The 19293-nt window shown below is 38.3% G+C and overlaps 1 protein-coding gene across 2 annotated transcripts in view; it reads left to right on the forward strand.

Annotated features, from left to right (window-relative positions):
• The window catches only part of CCDC178 (coiled-coil domain containing 178), a 347460-nt gene that overhangs the window by 309251 nt on the left and 18916 nt on the right, over positions 1 to 19293 (forward strand). For both annotated transcript variants that reach the window (XM_037892683.2, XM_043539673.1), the window contains one exon: positions 1883 to 2017. In XM_037892683.2, coding sequence (XP_037748611.2) covers positions 1883 to 2017 — 135 coding nt within the window. The remainder of the gene's footprint in view (positions 1 to 1882; positions 2018 to 19293) is intronic.

The following is a 19293-nucleotide window of genomic DNA, read 5'->3' on the forward strand; positions in this document are numbered from 1 at the left end:
TGTGTTGTTTCTGCCCTTACCTGCCTCCCTGCTGAAGCCCCAGAAAAGCCTCAAATCTTCTGAGATATGAAAGCAACAGTTGGAATACCAGAGATTTAATGTCCATAGAGACCTCAAGATAGATTCAGAAAAAAGTATTTAGCATGTTAGGGAGCAGTGGTACTTAGACAAACTTAGATTGAAAAATATGTTCACATTTGGTTTCAGCTTTTGGCTGTGATTAGGGCTGATTTTTTTATTTTTCCAATTTATTTACCCAGTTTTTTATTCTATGTCATTGTAATGCATAAACACTATTCAGATAGCCAAATTCAAATAAATAAATTGTAAATTCTGACATACAAATATATGTTTTAATATTTTATGTCCTGAATTACTAAAATGCTGAGTACTCACAGCTTCCATAAGCCAATGGGAATTGTGGAAGTTCAACACTTCTGAAAATTAGGCCATATAATTTTGAAAATGCTTATTAATTACTCTGTAGGCCATATTAGTTCCTTTGGCATCAGTATAATCTATGTCCTTCTGAAAAAGTGAATTTTTTTCATGCTACTCTATGCTGGCTCCTAAGAGCAGTTATAGCTTATCATGTAAAGGCTTCTTTATTACTGGTCTCATTATTGACCTGTAGCATTGACCTTAATGAATTGTAGCATTTCCAAAGGAATGCTAGAATCCATATTGTAAATGTGGTTGACAGGCATACTCATAAAGGCCATGTGCTAACAATAGCTATGAAATTGTTGTTGAAATAATTAGCATGCTTGAACACAAAATCATGTTTCTAAACAAATTAATTTAGTTGGCTTTAATTTGTGTTTTTCCAGATCAGCCAAAGGCACTAGTCCAGATTATGGACAAATGCTGGTAGAATTTCAGTTTAAGAAATAAAACAACTTTCAATTATAAGAGCACACAGCTACCTTCAACTACATTTTGTACTGGTAGCTTTCAATTTTGATTAAAAGATATTGCTTCTAGACTGAGACCTGCTATGCCAAGTTTTTCTGTTTGTGTTATAAACACTTGAAAATTATGGAAATACAGACACAATCTTAACTATGGGCTGTGAGAATGATGCTGCTATAGTAACTGATAAATTGTAAAAATACACTGTTTACATTTCCAGTTTGAATCATTTCAATTAGACCCCCTTCAAATCAGTACAGTTCTATGATCTGTAGTATCTTTTTCATATAAAGTCTTATTAAAAAATAGTGTCACTTTTCAACAGCTGCATTTGCTGTAATTTAGTGCAGTTAGATGCTTTCATGTCACATGGTTATAGCTAGGTAGATTAATAGGGAGTTCTATCTGGAAATTTCTTTCCTGTTATTGTTCTCCCTCAGCAGTTGATGGCTAAGTTAATTCTCTTTAGTTTTGTCATGCTCTAAAGCACACATTGCCAAGCTATGATAAGCTTTACAAGGGGAAAAAAGCCATGGTGTCCATCAAAGTCTTAAACTTGCATTTTAAACTTTGCCCTGACCTGATGTGCCATTCAAAAAGCTTCAAAAGATTATTTTTTTAAGAAAGGTTCGATATGTCCCGAGGCTATCGGTTTTGAGTTAAACTGGGTGAAGTAGAAATATTTTACTCATCAGCTTTGCAGTCACAGAGTTTGCCTCAGCTAGAACAAAACTGCTGAGGCATTTAGAGAAAATTAACCCCCCATCCTGGCAGCCAGATGTGACTGGTTTCTGATGAATGCACATGAGTGGGCTGAAAAATCAAGAGACTGTGAAATTCCTGTCAGGTCTGTACAGTGCAGAATGGGCTATTGACTGCTTTCTATATTTCCCTCCATCATTCTTCTTGAACACTGCCATTAATTTCCTCTCCTGCTCTTGACTTTTTTCCCCCTTCTTCCTCCCTTTAGCTCTCTGTGCTGCAAAGCAGGATGCACAAAGCATTGGTGGAGTACTTCAAACAGCGCGGCCTCTATAGCCAGGCTGGGCTGGCGAAGTTCCAGGCAGCCTCTCATGAGAATGCTCAGAAAATATTAGCTGTGCAGGTAGGTGATTGCAGAGAAGTAGGAAAGATCATTCTGATCTAGATTGAAAAGCAAATGATGGGTAGTGTGATGAAGCATTAAAACCATATCCCATCAGAGTTTTATAAATTTTTAACCTCTTTAATAAACTGGAATTGCATGAAGGATGAATTCAGTAAGTTAGCACATATACCATGCATAGTTTAAAAAAAGAGAAAGATTAGAGTTATTTCGCACAAACCTTTGAAAAGATTATTATAAATACATTGGATATAAACTTTTGAAAAATATAGAGGCATTAGTACTGCTGTTCGGCTGTTTTAGAAAATGTTATTGTGTACAGTTTTGCAGATCTTACTGCCATGGTAAACAACACTGTCATTTTCATTTTATTCATATATAATTTCTTAAGTATGAAACTGCTATTTAGCTGAAGTACCACACCTTCATTATTAGGTTATGTGATAACTTCACCTTTCTCCACTAATAAACAACGGGCCGGGGGGAGGGGAAGGGGTAAGGGCGGAAAGGAGGGCACAGGGTTTAACAGTGGTTTCCTCACTGGGATATAATGTTTAATATTTTATGGGTTTTATTTTTCCAGGCATATGTTTACATTTACTGGGGAAAATTGCTTTTATGTAACATAGTTTAAATGTTCTGTTCTTTTTATCTCATGCAGTGGTATGTTGTTAATATTTTTGTAAAGCCACTCTTTTCAGTCTTTTAATGGCCATAACCAGCGGGCATTTGAGAAATGTTTGTAAAAGACTTGAGTGAAAAATGTCTTCAGTCCCGTTTTTTGCAAAAAAAATTATGTAGCTGCTAGATCTTTAATGCATCTTATTCTTATACATTTTAATTTCTATTTTCCGCTATAGAGTTTTGCTGTACAGTCCTAAGGTTGCCATATTTGTATTAAACTTTAATATTATGCAATTCCACTTCACAACTATTATTAGCATTATTTAAGGAAAAAACTAGCTTGAACAAAACTTTTAGAACTACTTTAAATTGCATCATCACTGTGATCCAGTCTCAAAACCTTGATTGAGGATTTTTTTAAACCCATGGCTTTTGTTATATACATCCAAATGTGTTTCATGGTTGTTGAAGATTCAGAAAATCCAAATCATATTAACGGAAAAAAAGAAAAGGAAAAACTAATTGAAAAATAAAAATAGAATGAGATTTTCCACTCTTCTAGTGATTTGAAATGCTCTGTTAATTTTTATGGAGTATTTAGTCAGTATTCTCTTTTTTTTTGGTCAAATATTATACTAGAATTGTGTGCTTATTAAGACAAATAAGCAGTGAATTATACATAAAATTTTACATTTAAAATTTGAAAAACTGGAAATGCTTCCTTTTGAATCTCACAACGGCATAGCTATGATGATGAGTCTTGATCTCTTTTGTATTCAACTTCCCTAGCTGTGATGAAGAAAAGAGGTGATTAATATGCAGCCTAGAGCTCATGAATAATAACAACAGTTACGTAGAAGCCACAGGTGCCAGGTGGTTTCCTCACATATGAATCTTTAAGTTAGTCTAGTCTAATGTTATGTAGCATTTTAATGGCAGTGCTATGAACATAACCTGTGATTGAAGTCTTATATCGATAACTAGTCTATATTGTAATGAATGAGCTGTCTGGAAATCCTTTGTTCTTGCATAAAATAAATTATTTCTATCATTCACATTGAGACTAAATTGTCTCTATAAATTCAGTTATCCTGAACAATTGAAATAGCTAGACATGGGCCTATACCCATCCTTCAGACACAAACCTCATCAACATTTGGGGAAGTTCAGGTCCAAATTTTGCAGCTCAGAACTATTTTTAAAAACAGCATTTTAGTTAGTGTTTCAGAAACACTGGAACAGTGTATTTTCTATGTTCTGATTACACCCATTCTGATTTGGATTCTGTTATTCAAATGCCCCTTCTGTGTTCGTTACACAATTTTACCTGAAATGACTTTATGGTAGGGCTTGCCTACCTTGTGGATTAATGCATTCTGTGGATGTGTGATTTCTAAAGCAGACTAACATGCTGCACATTGACTCTCCGACCTCTGCTTGAATGGAAGGGTCTAAAGAGAGGGACAAGTTGAAGATAAGGCCCAGGTTTCAGGCCTGCATGACAGAGACAATGGTGATGTTGTCCACAGTGACTTTGAAAAGAGGGAGAGGAGAGGATTTTAGGGGAAAGATAAAGAGCTCTGTTTTGCTCAGATTAAGCTTGAGTGGATGGCTGGATGTCAGTGATGAGATGTCAGAAAGACAGATTGAAATTTTAGTTTGGACAGAATGAGACGGGTAAGAGGTGGAGCGGTAGATCATATCATGATTGTTGAAGTCATATATGTGAATAAGATAACCCAGAGACAGTGTAGAGGGAGAAGAGCAAGGGCCCAATATAGAGCCCTGTGAGACTCCCCCTGAAAGACGGAGCACTGAAGAGGAAGATCCTCCAAATGACACACTGAAGGAGCACTTAAAGAGGTCGGAGGAGAACCAGGAGAGGATTGAGTCACAAAAGCCAAAGGCGGACAAGATTTCAAGAAGAAGAGTGTGGTTGACAGTGTCATAAAAGAGCTGAGAATTCAAGTAGGATAAGAATGGAGTGTTTTGTGTATTTGTTCATGTGCTTATGTCTGAGAAAATAAACATATGAGATTGGGTTGCTACTGTAGGAAATCTTGGGTAAAGAGAGAGGCTTTACTCTTAATTCTGATTGCTGCAAAGTTGGTGATCAGTCTTATTTCATTTGGCAGTGTTCCATAATTCTCATTGTGGACAGGAAACTGCAGAACCCACCAAAGCGACCAGAGTCAAAGGCCATCTTTATGATACCATCCCCACAGATTACCTGCTGACCTTCCCTGGCCCTCATGGCACCATACTTCATGCCCAGAACAGAGGGATCCTACATAATGGAAAAGAAAAGTGCCTAAATTAACGATGAGTGGAAAAAATAGGTTTTCATAATTGTCTCACTTAAAATGTATAAGCCAAGAGGCCAAGTCCTAAAACGATTTACCAAGTGTAGAGCTTACTCTTGGGAATAATCACACTGAAATCAATGGGACTGTTCACGGTAATAAGCAGTATGCCTGGTAATAAGCATAATTGGTGAAGCACAGGCTGCTTGGTGTCTCTGGAGCATTTAGTTCAAGCTGCCCATAAATCCCCCTTCCACCTGAGCACCTAAGGCCAGCTGGCCCAGCCTTAAAAGTGGCTGCTTTTTAAGTGGCGGAGTTTCATTGCAGACTTAAATTATGCGTGGACAGATAGGGCCAAGATTATGCTCGATAAAGCAGAGAGGGGGAGTCACCAGGGAGCCAGCTACCACTCACTGCTTCTCTGCCAAGCCCTAACATAGATTGCAGCGATGTGGGAGCTCCCCCAACATGCAATAGCTGGCAGCAGAACCAAGGCACTGTCCAGCCAGTTGAGCATAACCAGAATACATTGCACTCCATGTAAACCTCCTCCCTGCCTCAGAAGCTGTGAAGAAGATGGTGTACCTGGAAGATCACTGAGCTGGTTCTATACTTGCTGGGCACTCCCCAAGAGCTAGGAGGATACGTCCAATGCCTGTTCCCTTTTTGTCACCTCAGCAGCGTAAAAAGAGCAAAGTGGAGCAGAAAATCTGCACCATAACTTGGAATCAGTTTGTACAATTTATCAAACACATTGGATCTTTTCACGACAGACTTTTGTATAGTTATTATTTGTTATTAACTTGAGCGTGGCAGGTATGGGAGATTAGAAAGTATGCGCTAAGTAGAGAAAAGATAAGGGTCTAAGGGTAAAAAAGGCAACAACGCTAGTGGCATCCAAAGCACCAAAAATAATGTGAGTGTCCCCCATGAAGCCAGAATTTCTGGGACCACCACCTGATCAGGTATAAACACTTATATTTCTTTTTCCACTGGTTACATATTTTCTCTAACATGCTGCTAGAACCGGGAATAAAATGCACATTCAGAAAAGCTTTTGATTTTTATGCTTTTTACTAAACTAAATGTATAAGATCATGGAGGAAATCTACTTTTGTCCATATATTATATATGGGTGCTGTAACCCATTCTTTTTTTTCTAAAAGTAAAATATATATGCTACTTTACTTTGTATGGCCCCTTTTATTTCAGCCCTCAAAACGTTTTAAAATGTAGATTCCAATGCTAGCATTACCCATGTAGTCGCTTTGTGTTTTCATGTTTAAATTCTGCCTTTGAAATAGAAGGGATCCATTAAGTGCTCATACTCACAGTGATTATACTTGCAGTGGAAAACACAATTTAAAAATGTCAAATTTCAGTTGTGATGTTTAAAAAAAGGATTAAGGATTTCACTTTTATAATATAAGAATAAACATGCCTGAATGCAGATTTACAATGGAGTACATTGCTGATGCATAAGTCATTGGCTCAAATAATTCATGCTGGCAATTTGGCCTCTTTACTTGTATTTTTGGAGAGAAGAGTATGGGAAACTTACTTCTTGGGCAAGGTTATCATGTCTTCTTACAATCTTCCCTCTTCCCACCTCTCTCTCGTTCAAAATCTCCCTTGGTACTTTCTGAGAGCACCCAATGGCAGAATTTGATAGATCAGAATTCAAGGGTGATCTAATTTAAACAGTGTTTTCCTTAAATTCTGGGGAGCTTTCAGATGTCTTTAATGTCTCAGAGGGAAGAATTTGTGTGGAACTAAGAGAAAGTTCTACATGTGAGATCATACACTAAACTGACTTTTGATCCAAACATAATTGCATGGGAGTTAAAGCCCATAATATACAGTAGGAAAGGAATAATGGCTGTTATTGGAGCTTATGCCAATTTTTCTGAAAATCAAAGCTGTAGGGGGGTTCTTCCTTGTCCAGGTTTGAGACAGGTTGGTGCAGTGGTATGCAGGAAAACACACTGCTGTTATGTGTGCTATCCTTGTTCTATAGATCACCAGAGGATTTCAGTTTCCAGGAAACCTTGCACAAGCACTAAATACATTTTTCAATCAGTTACAGAATACAAAATATATCTTAAGAAAAGAATTCAGATTAAAAAGGTTAGCTGCGCACTCACACACAAGTGTACAAGGTATTTTTTTTATTTCCAAAGGTATTTGCTGTACAACTGAAATTTTGCCTAGTAAGTTGCACAGTACTGTTGTGGAGTTTTGATTATTTGGTTCTTCAGTAGCTTGGGTATCCATCTACTTTAATCATGACAGTTATGAATGTTTTATGGCAATCTGGTGAATTACCTGAAATGGCAAGTGCTGGCTGAACTTTTGAAGCTGTGTAGTGATGAGTGTATCTATATTTTAGCCCTGTAACTATAACTCAATCCTGACCTTCGTAGGTTTAGACCATCCTTTCTAGATGAAGTTTTTTGTTTGTTTTTTTTCCAGCTATAGTCCCATTGCCAAAATTGTCTTTATGGCTAAATACTGGGAAAGAAAGTATCATTAGTGTCATTGTTGAAACTTTATATTGTTTGACAAATGGTTTCCTCTGATACTCAGACCACAGGACTGCCATTGAAAGAGTATGTAAAGATTGTGAGCCTGGCTCTCCACTGCCTTGCCCCTTGCATAGTCATTCGCAGTTGTGCAAAGTGGCTATAAAAGTCTACCATCAGTTCTCAGAGTTTGGAGAATTCTGATCTGATAGTATTTTACATTCACTTTGCTCAGCTTAAATGACTACATAAGGTGCAAGGCAGAAAAGGATCAGTCCCCTTTTGTTTCAGTTTGACTCCAATGTTCTTGCACTATTATGGCTTTTTCCAGTTGCACTAAACTTTATGAATTATCCTGGGGTCTTTTTAAAATCGCTTGGGCAGGATTATCAGATGATGCAATTCAACATAGCCCAGTCACTTCATTGGAATTATACTAATTTACACCAGAGGACATCTATCCTATTATGCTCTTTGGGACATATCCTCATCTGGGCCATTTGGCAGAGGTCAGCAAAGGAAAGAAATCCTCCCTTCCAAGGTTGCAGAGTGTGAGAAAAGTTGCTGCAGTCATCCTTGTGGCTCCTACATCCTGTAATGAGGAAATAGTCAGTGCATCTGCTTAGTCCTGTATGATCCTGGCATCCTGTTCAACTGTCCTCATACCCAAATGCAGTTCCTCTTAGGACAGGGCCATCTATAATCATGGACACTGGTGGCAGGGTCTGCCCTCCTATCTTTTGAAAACAATTCATTCATGGTTTGCTTCTTATTTGTCAGATGGTAGTCAGTTTGTTAAGGCCATCTTTTGTTCTCTAACTTATTTACACAGGTGTGTTATGGTGTCCCTCAGGGTTGATGATCTTCAAATTCTTTATGCTCACTCTTTTATTTTTCTCTGTTATGGGTTGAGTTATCACCATTTATGCTGATTACACTCAGTTGCAGTTTTTTGCCTGCTGATTTCACTTTAGCAGTCTTGCTGTTTCTGTCTTGTCTTGGAGACATATGGAGTTAGATGACAGATAACTTTTCTTAAGGGGACATTGCTACACACTTTTTAATTAGTTTTAAACTTTTTATTATTTACTTGTGATTATTTGTAGCAAACATTTAGAAGATTGAAGATAAATTTCACTGAGTACCAATTCTCCCATTATTCATTTGTAAACATTTTTTGTATGTTTAAAGTGGAATTGGGACAAGTAAGATGGCCCTTTTTGTTTCTGCTCATATGGGCTAGTGGCTTTTGACTTGAACAGTTTGTCAGATAAGGCAAGTGAATGTCCTTGCACCCCACCTGAATGGCCATGCTTCTGCCATTAAGATCCAAATTCTGTTTGTCTCCATGGCTCAAGATGGTCCATCAGTTCTAGAGCACACTGAACATAATTAGAACTTTCCATTCCTCCCTGTAATGCTTGTCTTATACTTTTTATTTAGGGGTATTTTCATTTCACCTACCAGGAGGGCCACACTTATTTGGACTTCCAGTTAATATGTTCTTCTAATTCGACATGGGGATCAGTAGGTAGGATGTCACTCCAGAAGTCTAAGACTTTTCCCCTTAAATGCTTATGTAATCTGAATCAGAATCCCTGGCTTTTTTCACAATCTGATCTCAAACTTGGTCCTTTAAATCAGCATACTGTTGAGTTTTGTGACTAGGTAGATCCAAATGATGACCATATCAAGTTCTCCCCAGGAACTGTGGATTCACTCCTTTCATGTTGGTGACACAGTGGCAAGAGCAGCTGACCCTGGCATGGGTTCTCATAGATACTCATGTTTGATGATCTCTGTGATGGAGGGGACTTCTGTGGGGAGAAAGGAGAGGCTAGTCTCAAAAAACACCTTTGATTTCCTTGACTCTCTGGTCCATTCCTTCACTTCTCCTGGCATAGGGCAAAATTCTGATGTCAATACTCAGACAAATCTCCCATTAAAATATATGAGGTGACGTGCATATAGACATGTGTATAGCACTTGGTGTAAATGAGCTGCATTTAGGTTTTGATGCCTTTAGTGCCCCACCCTCATCAAGCAAAGTATCACTTTCTCTAAAGCACTGATGCCAGCCTCTTAGTAATTGTGCATGGCCTCCAGTGGCCTTGCTACTAATACTGTCTGCATGGGTAACCAACCCAGTATATCCTAAAAGGCAACAATAGAAATATTGCAGGACCTGCTAACTTCTTATAAAGAGAGTTGCTTCAGTTGCCCAATCCAAGTGTTCAACCTCCTCCTTTACAGATGGTAGAGTTCTAGGTCCCTCTTTCCATAAGCAGCATAAGCCTCACTTTTTTTGTAAAGGTTCCAAAACATCTAGCTAGCCAGTCATTCTCAGCTTGGGAGGCTCTTCTTATTGAAGGTTAGACTAGGAGCCTTCTACTCTGGTTATCTCAGACACATAAGTAATCAATATTATTCAGCATATCCACATTTTTTCCCAGAATACCTCGCAAATTGGCCCACAAGAGAATGCATTCAAGCTCAACAGTATCCAAGAGTGATGATGCCAGAAATCCAATACCTCTCTGTAAAAAATACCATCTAGCCTGTGCCATGGTAATAAAAAGGGGAAACCCTTTTTATTATAAGTACTCCTTAGTAACCAAAAAGAGAGAAGAGTTGAGATCCATCCTGTCTCTTAGAGTCTTGGCCTAAGCACCATGCAAAAATGCTAAAAACTTTTTCATTGTAGGGAAGTATCATAGTAACTGTCAGACTAACCAAGTTGAGCTTTGGCAAGTACCACACAACAGTGCTCAATTCAAAAAATACTTTTTCCACTCAAGTTTAAATGAACAGTAACCAATGCTGCATGACTTTACCTCCATTAGAAAACTAATCCCACTGCTCAACAAATAATTAATAATAATAATTTCCCCTGTATAGTGCTGGAGTTGAGAGTATGAGCTGCTGCAGGATATCAAGGATAGTTTCAGAGTAGGAAGAATATTTATCAGGGCTGTGCATACCATGGTAACAAATAAAGAAGGTCAGTTTGCTTCAGACTGAATCAGACCAAGCATTGGTCCTTTGTGTGTGATATTTTCAAACTTGTTGTGCATGACACTTTATGCTTTCACAAAGTGGCACAACAGGATCAGGAAATATCAATAATATAGCCACTGGCTCATACTTATATTTACCATAAGAACAATTGGTTCATTTCCCCAAGCTATATCCAGGGCACATCCGTGCGCCATAGAAAAACAGCAAAGAAACCCACCACACATGGAATGCCAGTAATGAATAGGATTTTGGGGAGCGCAAACAATTATTTTATATACAAAAACAATTTAATTTCATGAATGTCAACATCACATATGGTTGATATATTGGTAAATGGATTTGTTGAACATTGTGATTAATTTGGCATACATAAAATTATTTGTCATTTAATAATATATTAAATACACACAAAACACTATGTTAAAAGAACATTATTAGGAAATGCCATAATTCAAGCTGTGCATGCAACCTCCTTTTGTATATGCAGTATGATACAGTCTTTAATTACATGGTCATATTTTATTGCATAGGACCCCTGCCTCATTCAGTGTACAGAATGGACACTGTTCACTTAATGAGCAGCTATTCAATATTTTTTTTACCCCTTGTTCAACGTGTGGCCCGAAGCCTTATTTACTGCATATTGTTCAAACTTGCTCCGAAGACAATTATTAATTCCTTCATGGGCTTTTCTGTGGTTCTCATCATTACATTATCCATGTGCTTCAGAAATATTAATACATTTATATTCACAAAACCCTTGTGAGGTGGTGGGCTATTTTTATTCCTATGTTACAAATGGGGAGCTGAGGAACAGAGAGATTATAGTCTAAAGTATCTACTAATTTTGGGTGCCCACTTTGAGAAAACTAGAATCTGATTTTTCAAAATACTTAGCATTAAATAGCACTTTATCTGTTCAAAGCACAGCTCCTATTGACTTCAGTTGCAGTTGTGAGTGTTCAGTACTGCTGGAAATCAGATCCCAGTGTTTCAAGTTGGGCACCCAGAAAATGAGGAACACACAGTTAGTGACCACTTGTGAAAAGTTTGGTTTAAATGACTTGCCTAGCATCACATAGGAACTCTGAGGTGTAAGGAGGGATAGAATCCAATTCTCCAGGCCAATATTCGACTGCTTTAACTATGAGAGCATCCTTTCTCTTCCTGCAGTTCCCTGCCTCATTTACTTCACACCTTCCAATTTCTGCAACAAATGAAGCAGGGGTCCTACAGACAAGTCTCCTTCACTGCATAACTCAGAGCAAGTCCATTCTGTGCACTGAATGAAGCAGGGATCCTGTGAAAAAGTAGCAAAGATTCCTGTGGCACCTTATAGACCAACAGACGTATTGGAGCATAAGCTTTCGTGGGTGAATACCCACTTTGTCGGATGCATGTAGTGGAAATGCATTTGACAAAGTGGGTATTCACCCACAAAAGCTTATGCTCCAATACGTCTGTTAGTCTATAAGGTGCCACAGGACTCTTTGCCGCTTTTACAGATCCAGACTAACACGGCTACCCCTCTGATATGTGAAAAATTAGTATGTGATCATGTAATTAAAGATGGTATCATAAAGCATGTGCACAGGAGATTGAACTGCGAGTCCTGGCTCAAGCAGCTGGCAACTTTGGAGCCATTAGCTGAGCTGGGAGCCAGGTGCCTCAAAGACTTGAGAGCCCCCAGGGATTCCTGGCTCCAGGGGAGGCAGCTTGGAAGCCCTGAGAGTCCTGGCTTCCAGGTTCCCTGCTGTCCAACTGTGAGACTGGGAGCCTTGGGATGCTGAAAAGCCAGGCAGGTTAGCTGGCGGGAAACTAGGCAGGCAAGTTTAGAAACCTGTCTGGCAGGGAGGATTCCATTGGAATCTTACCTATGTTCCAGCAGAAAGTCATTCAAATTGACACATTTCTGCAAAACATTTTGCTTCCGAGTCAACGAATTGTCATTTTCTTATGGAAAAATACTCCATCAGGAAATTTATGACCAATTCTACTTCTTATTCATTCTCTCCTCCAGTGCTGCTGCCCCTGTGCTTCAGAGTTATTCAGTTATTTTAACAGACTTACTGGTACGTGGAACAACAGAGGGGAAAACATACAATTACAAATAAAATTCCTTAAAATAACTTGGTATATCCTGTGAAATTTGTAAATTTTTTGCAGGGATGTATCATAGTTTCCCACCAGGTCCATTATTTTTTTCACCCATAATCATTCCCCAGTATGGAGCAAAATAGCTAAATACGGGGAAAGTCATCATTTTGGCACTATTTTCTTTGGAAAAATAACAAGAAATGTAAGTTTAGATATTTCTGTGAATTCTCCAGTTATGTTAACATACACTCATACAGCCATAAAGCGGTTAATAGCCTCCCAAATAAGGCTCTCAAATAGCTCTAGCTGATACAAAATGTTGCATTTAGGATGCTTTTGTCCTCTAATGACTATGTATACATATCTGGGTGTGTATGTTTAGAGAGATGAGCTGAGAATGCAATATTCAAATTCAAATGAGGTTTTAGCTAGAATACGGGGTTCAAGTGTGAGGCTGAATCAGAAGTAGTGTTTGTATTGGATGTGATGGTATTGCAATCTCATGAGCTGCTCTTGTGAGATTTGGGCCGAAAGTGCAGAAGTTGTACAAGAACATTTGAATCACAAGATTTCTATAATCTTGAATAGGTGGAATATGGAGAGTTTTCATATTTATTGGTTTAGTTAAAGAAATCAGTGGTAATTTTGCATGAGCAAAGAACTCAACAATGAGCCAAAGAAAGGGGTGATTATTTAGCCATTATACATCAGCAAAAGAATCAAAGAATATTTTCTAGATTTGCCTTCACTGCAATAGATGCCTCCATTTTATAATTGAGAAAAATTAGAAATGTGGTGTTTCAGGAGGACATGGTTAGGGGTGGAATATTATAAAGTCATTGCCGTATAATCAAATACTAACTGTGATGTTACAAGTTAAAAGTAGGAATTTAAAATCAATTTAGCTCGTGCAGTGAGTAATGAATTAGGGAGATATGATTATGAAATTTTATACTGATGATTTAACCTTGCAGCAGCACCTTGGGCTATCTGGGGTTGAATTACCTTCTTCTACCCATTTGTAGCATACATCATGCTGTATCACAGGTTTAAAGATGAAGTGTTATATGCTGAAAGCTTCTTTTTGGCAGCTCCTCTGTTTTTGTCATTATCCGAATTAATTATGGATCTCCAGTAAACATGTTGATATATCATAGATTATAAACTCATCTATTGAACTCTTAACCATGGTTAAAAAGCAGATTATCTTATTTAAAGTCAGTGGTTTAAAAATTTAGACATTTAATTTAATTATCTTTTCCCAGAAGTATATAAAGAAATCAGAACCCTAGGGTGAATAACATTATAGTTGTATAAGAAAACTTACAATAACATTTTTGCCTCAAACTCAATAATTTTAGTTATAATCACTAACTATGTTTTTGTTTTACAGAACCAGTACGATTTGGAAAAAGAATAAAATTGCTTTTAAAGTACAAAAATAATTATGAACCACTTGAAACGTAATGTCTGTGTTTTATTTCTCATCAGAATTCATTAGTGTGTAACATCAATAATTTAGCCCATCATTTGCCAACACTGACTTGGCTCAGTAGTTCAATCATGTAACCCTGTAAACTCACTTTCCATTAAAATGAATGTTGCTGACAAAGGATAACTAAAGAGATACTTCATTTATTAACTAAAGAGATACTTCATTTATCAACATTTTTAAATTAGGAGTTTGGGACCACAGATGCTTAGCTGGATAAATTATTCAATGGAATTTTTACATTAGGCCTAAAGACTTCTGTAGAATTAAATACAATGTTATCTGAAATTATAGCTGTCTTTCATTTATGTAACATGTAATTCATAGCGTTCTATTCCAGAAGCCAACAGAGCCACCTGCAGAGAATCAAATGACCTACCAGAATGCAAACTTGACTGTCTTACTCAGAATTATAACATGTAATAGTTACCCTGTATCCTGATTGACTCAACCAAGCATTTCCCATAGAAAACTAATAACTTCTTACTACAAACATTCTAATCTCCTAAAGTCACAAAATATCAATTTGAGACATTAGATATGTTTAAACTATTTTATGGTGAGTCATTTCCCCAAATACAGCCTTTAAGACATTTGGATTCCACATCTATTGTCTTAGTCCCTTGCCTTTTCAATGTTTGAACCTCAATCAGCCACCTGTCCTGTTTTAACAGGACAAAACTTGCATTTTCTAAACTTCTGACCTACATCTAGCTGATAGGCTGACACATCACAACTTGGACATAAGCATTTATTGTGTTTTTGAAATATATAGACTTCTACCGCACCTTGGGACAAAATTAGAAATCAGTCAAAGTTCCTGCTTTATTATGTCCTCTCTGACTAGGTCGATCTGAGAAGATAAGACTCTCTGGGAAACCTGAACCTTTTTGGAGGAGAAACTAATGTACTATTCAGGACTAACACAAAACAACTGCCATCTGGCTTCCCCCTTTGGTATTGTACACTCCTAATGATCCCAGTCCTGTGCAGGAACCAGAAATCAGGGCTTAAGCAGCTAGGAAACAAGGCTTTTACTTAATGATTTCAATATAAACTACTATATTACCACCCTTCCACTTTAAATTCTTCCCCTTCTATGTGGAGGATTACTTTTGTCTGACAAGAAAGGGTACTGTCTCCCCAAAGGAGCTTCCTTATCTCTCCCCTTCTTTGGGCTTTGCTTTGATAGCATTCTCAGGCCAAGAACCAGACCCTTTCTGGGCCCTGTTATAAGTAAATTGTCTAATAACCTCGTAGCATTAGTACATTCTGCTCCCTCTGGCAGGCTTAGGAGTGAAGGACCAAGATCAGAACTCTTCTTTATATCTTTCACCAAAAGTGATGTTTTTCGAAAATGAGTGGGACATTTTTGCTAAGTCAGAGCACTATGGGAGTTGAGTGTAAATGTGCAGGTCTGAAGAGAAAGATTATGATTGAGATTGGAAAGAAACTAAATGCTGTTGTATAATTAAGAAGACCCAGGAGATTTGTGAGAGGAAAATGCCAGTGTAAAGTATTGTTGTTTCTCTTTTTATCTTGTGGTTTGTGGGGATTATCCCTCAGTGAACTACTCAGACCTCATGAAGAACTTTGATGATCAGTATAGAAACTATTCTTCTTCAATATAAGCTTGTATATATCTTCTCTTGTTCTTTGGAATTGAAGTCAGTTGCATGAATATGGAACCTGTAGCTTCAATTTTGACTCTGTGTCAGTTGTTAGCACTTTTACCTTAATTGGGCCAAAAAGCTGAGGGTTGAAGTCTTCCACTAAGATATTTATTTCTTGCATCTTAAAATTCCATTTACTACTAAGCAATTCCGTACATTGTCTCCTAAAAATAAAATTAGTTTTTCTTTCAGTCCCCCCTCAAAATTTTGATAGGCCACTGCAGCTTCACTGTTTTTCTTTGAAGTCACAGCTACCATAGAACTTCATGGTGATTGCCCATATTGGCGCCAATAAATCCCATTTTACTACTATTTGGCACAGATTTTCAAAGCTCCTCTTTATCATGTTGTATCAGAATATTAAAACAATAAAGAGAAACTTTAAAACCCTGCAAACTAGTGAAAAGATTATTTATTTTGTGATAGTGTAACACCGACAGACCCCAGTCATCGGCGGATGGGATCAAACCTAGGACCTCTGAAGTTTAGTGCATGAGCCTCTACTGCATGAGCTAAAAGCCATATTCCCCTTAGCTAAGGTAATAGAGCAAACTTATTAATCTCTCTGTCTAAGTGGTGTCAGTGCCACTAGGTAGAACAGAACACCACACCCAGAAGGTTTGTGGGTTACATACTTCCCCGAGCTGAGGAAGCTCAACCCAAGCTTCAGAGACTTCCCAGTTGATATCCCGGATGAGCCCCCACTTGTAACGCCGACAGACCTTGGTCATCGGTGGGCGGGATCAAACCTGGGACCTCTGAAGCTTAGTGCATGAGCCTCTACTGCATGAGCTAAAAGCTTTTAGCTAAGGTGGTAGAGCAGACTCATTAATCTCTCTCTCTAAATGCCACTAGATGGGATGGAACACCACACTCTGGAGGTATGTGGGTTACAATAGCATCTCACACCAACCATCAGGAAGCAGGAGTGCTATGTGTTTAATTGCCAAAGTAGAAGCCTGATCCTGATCCCATTGAAATCACTGGTAAAACTACCATTGACTTCAGTGGTTGCAAGATTAGGCCCCAGGACTGCTCCTCGGGACAATCAGAGGGACAGAAAGGCCTGATCCAATAAACTCTCACGTTCTTTCTTTGGTCTGGAGCCAGGTAGCATAGTTTTTCCAATACAATTTTGTTGAGAACATAGGAATTTCCATAGTGTATCAGAGAATGTGGTTCACCTGGTCCAGTATCCTGTCGCTGACAGTGCCAGCATCAAATGTTTTAGGAGACGGTGCAAGAAATCCTTCAATAGGCAGACTAGAAATAATCTGCCCTCCCTCCCATGAAAGCCCATTCCTAATCCCTAATAGTTAAAGATTGTCTTAACCTCTTAAGTATAAAATTTTGTATGCCTTCTAAAGTATTTGTTAGCATTAATTATTATAATTCTGGATATTCATGTTATCCATATAAATGTCCACTTCTTTTTTCAATCTTACTAAATTCTTGGCCTCAATGACATCCTGGGGCACTGAGTTGCTCAGTCTAATAACACATTGTGTAACAAAGATGATTGTCAACAGAAAAGGTCAGATGATACTCTGTCTTGTCTGAGGTTGTAATATTTAATTGATCAGAAATTAATAATTAACAAAGCTCTAAACTGCGCATTCTAGGCTCTGACAGGTCAAAATATTTCTCCACATTTATTTTTTTCTTGTCAATCTCATTTTAAACCTGATTCTAGCTCTTTAGCTGCGGGCCACATAACCATGTGGAGGCATGTGCGCTATCTCAATGGAAGTTCCTGGGGTAGAAGTGGACCACAGTGTCACATTGGGAGTATTCTAGAGTGCAGAGAGAGCAAAGCCTTTGAACTGGTATAGTATACATTTCACCCTCTGTGGGGCTACTCCTCTGCTGTGGGAAGAGTGGGGCAGGCTACTGATACGGCTAACATCATTTGCCATTCATGACCATCCAACCCTCCTTCTTCTCCCTACTCCCCTCTGTCCAATTGTTTACAAAGGCAATCGAAGATAGGTCTGTTCTCTTTCAAAAAGTTGAGGATTGAGTTGGTTCATTTGAATATAAAAATAGTTGTCAAAAATAGATTGGCCCTTGAGATTAGCGAAATATTTCTGAGGAAAATGTTCACAAATCCCCACTGTGGAGAGATGATGCAGGCTACTGTTTTTACTAAAGTGTCTCTAGCATTGCAGTACCTTTTTCTCCACTTTCACGTGTCGCAAAGGTGAACTGACAATTCTGCAATGTTTTGCCTCTGGAATCAAACAATCGCTCCCTCAGATAGAAAAGGTGGTTCTTGTATATAACACATTGGAACGGTGCATTATCTCACATTAGCTGTTGACCGTACATAGTTCTGTGGCTCAGTCTGTGACAGTGCAGATAGCTTTCTCACCCTGCTAAGTATGATGCTGACCAATCTCACTAAAGATTTTCCCACTCTTTTGGGCTCCCTTCGCTGTCTCCCCAGCTTGATATCTGCCTCACCCACATCAACATGCAGAAAATTTACCATATCTGGCTGCCATTTGTCTCTTAACCATAGAAGGTTACAGAAATAGAATACACCTTAACGATATCTCTTACAATAGCACTTTCCCATGAAGGTGCTAAGCAATTTTTACTGTTGTCATTGAGAAAAACTTCCACTACCTTCCAAAAAAACCAAACAAACAAACAAAAAAGGCAGCATCTGAAACTGAAGTGATTTCTGGGGCTCACTCAGCTTCCATTAGTTGAGAAAGAAGCTCATCTGTATGTGAGGGCAAAGGCCCTCTCAAAGCAACAGCTTTGATGTCTCTGGGGCTATGAAATCAATCTGTCGAGCTCATGCAAAGGAGAAAGGCTCTCCTTGAGGCAGCCTCAGACATGCAGGAAGAGAGATTTCAAGACTTCCACCATGTAAGGGATCTCAGCGGGCCCCCTTTGTTCCCTGCTAGACCCTCACCTAAGAAGTGCTTGAGTGGACTAAAGAGTCTTTTCTAGCTGTTAAATCTTATCAGGAGTCTAACCTTTCCTCTCAGGGTTACCAAAAAGGCTTTCAGTGGCTCCCTAGAATTTTACTTTCATGCTGCTTCCATTGTTTCTAGAGATCTATTTGTGTCAAATGCAAATATTTTCCCTTTCAAGTTTTAACAATTGAAGAGTCAGCTACAGAGGAAGAGAGGTGTCCTCTCATTTGGAATCTGAGCCATGTACTCGTCCCATTAGGAAGGTCTGTTAAGGTTTGGAGTATGTGTTTTGCAGAATTCCCTTCTAGTCCAAGAAGTCATATAGACCACCTGCACTTCTCATGGCACCAGACAGGGTTTATTGCTAAATGTACTCTGGGACTTAAATATGCACTTAGTAGACTAAGGGTTTAGCTATTTGCTGACTATTGAAGTCATAACAAGGAAAAGTTTTCTGTTTCTCCTAAAAAAAAAAATTGTTTTTAAAATAGCTTATCCCTGGTTTCTTAGGGAGTGAATAGCTTGAACAATATTGCCCAGGACTCTCTCATGTTTTGTGTTTACATCCTCAGCTTCTCTCTAAACACTAAACATTGTGAATTTGGCCATGGTAGAGGATA

Source organism: Chelonia mydas, chromosome 2 (assembly GCF_015237465.2).
Source record: "Chelonia mydas isolate rCheMyd1 chromosome 2, rCheMyd1.pri.v2, whole genome shotgun sequence".
NCBI lineage: Eukaryota > Metazoa > Chordata > Testudines > Cheloniidae > Chelonia > Chelonia mydas.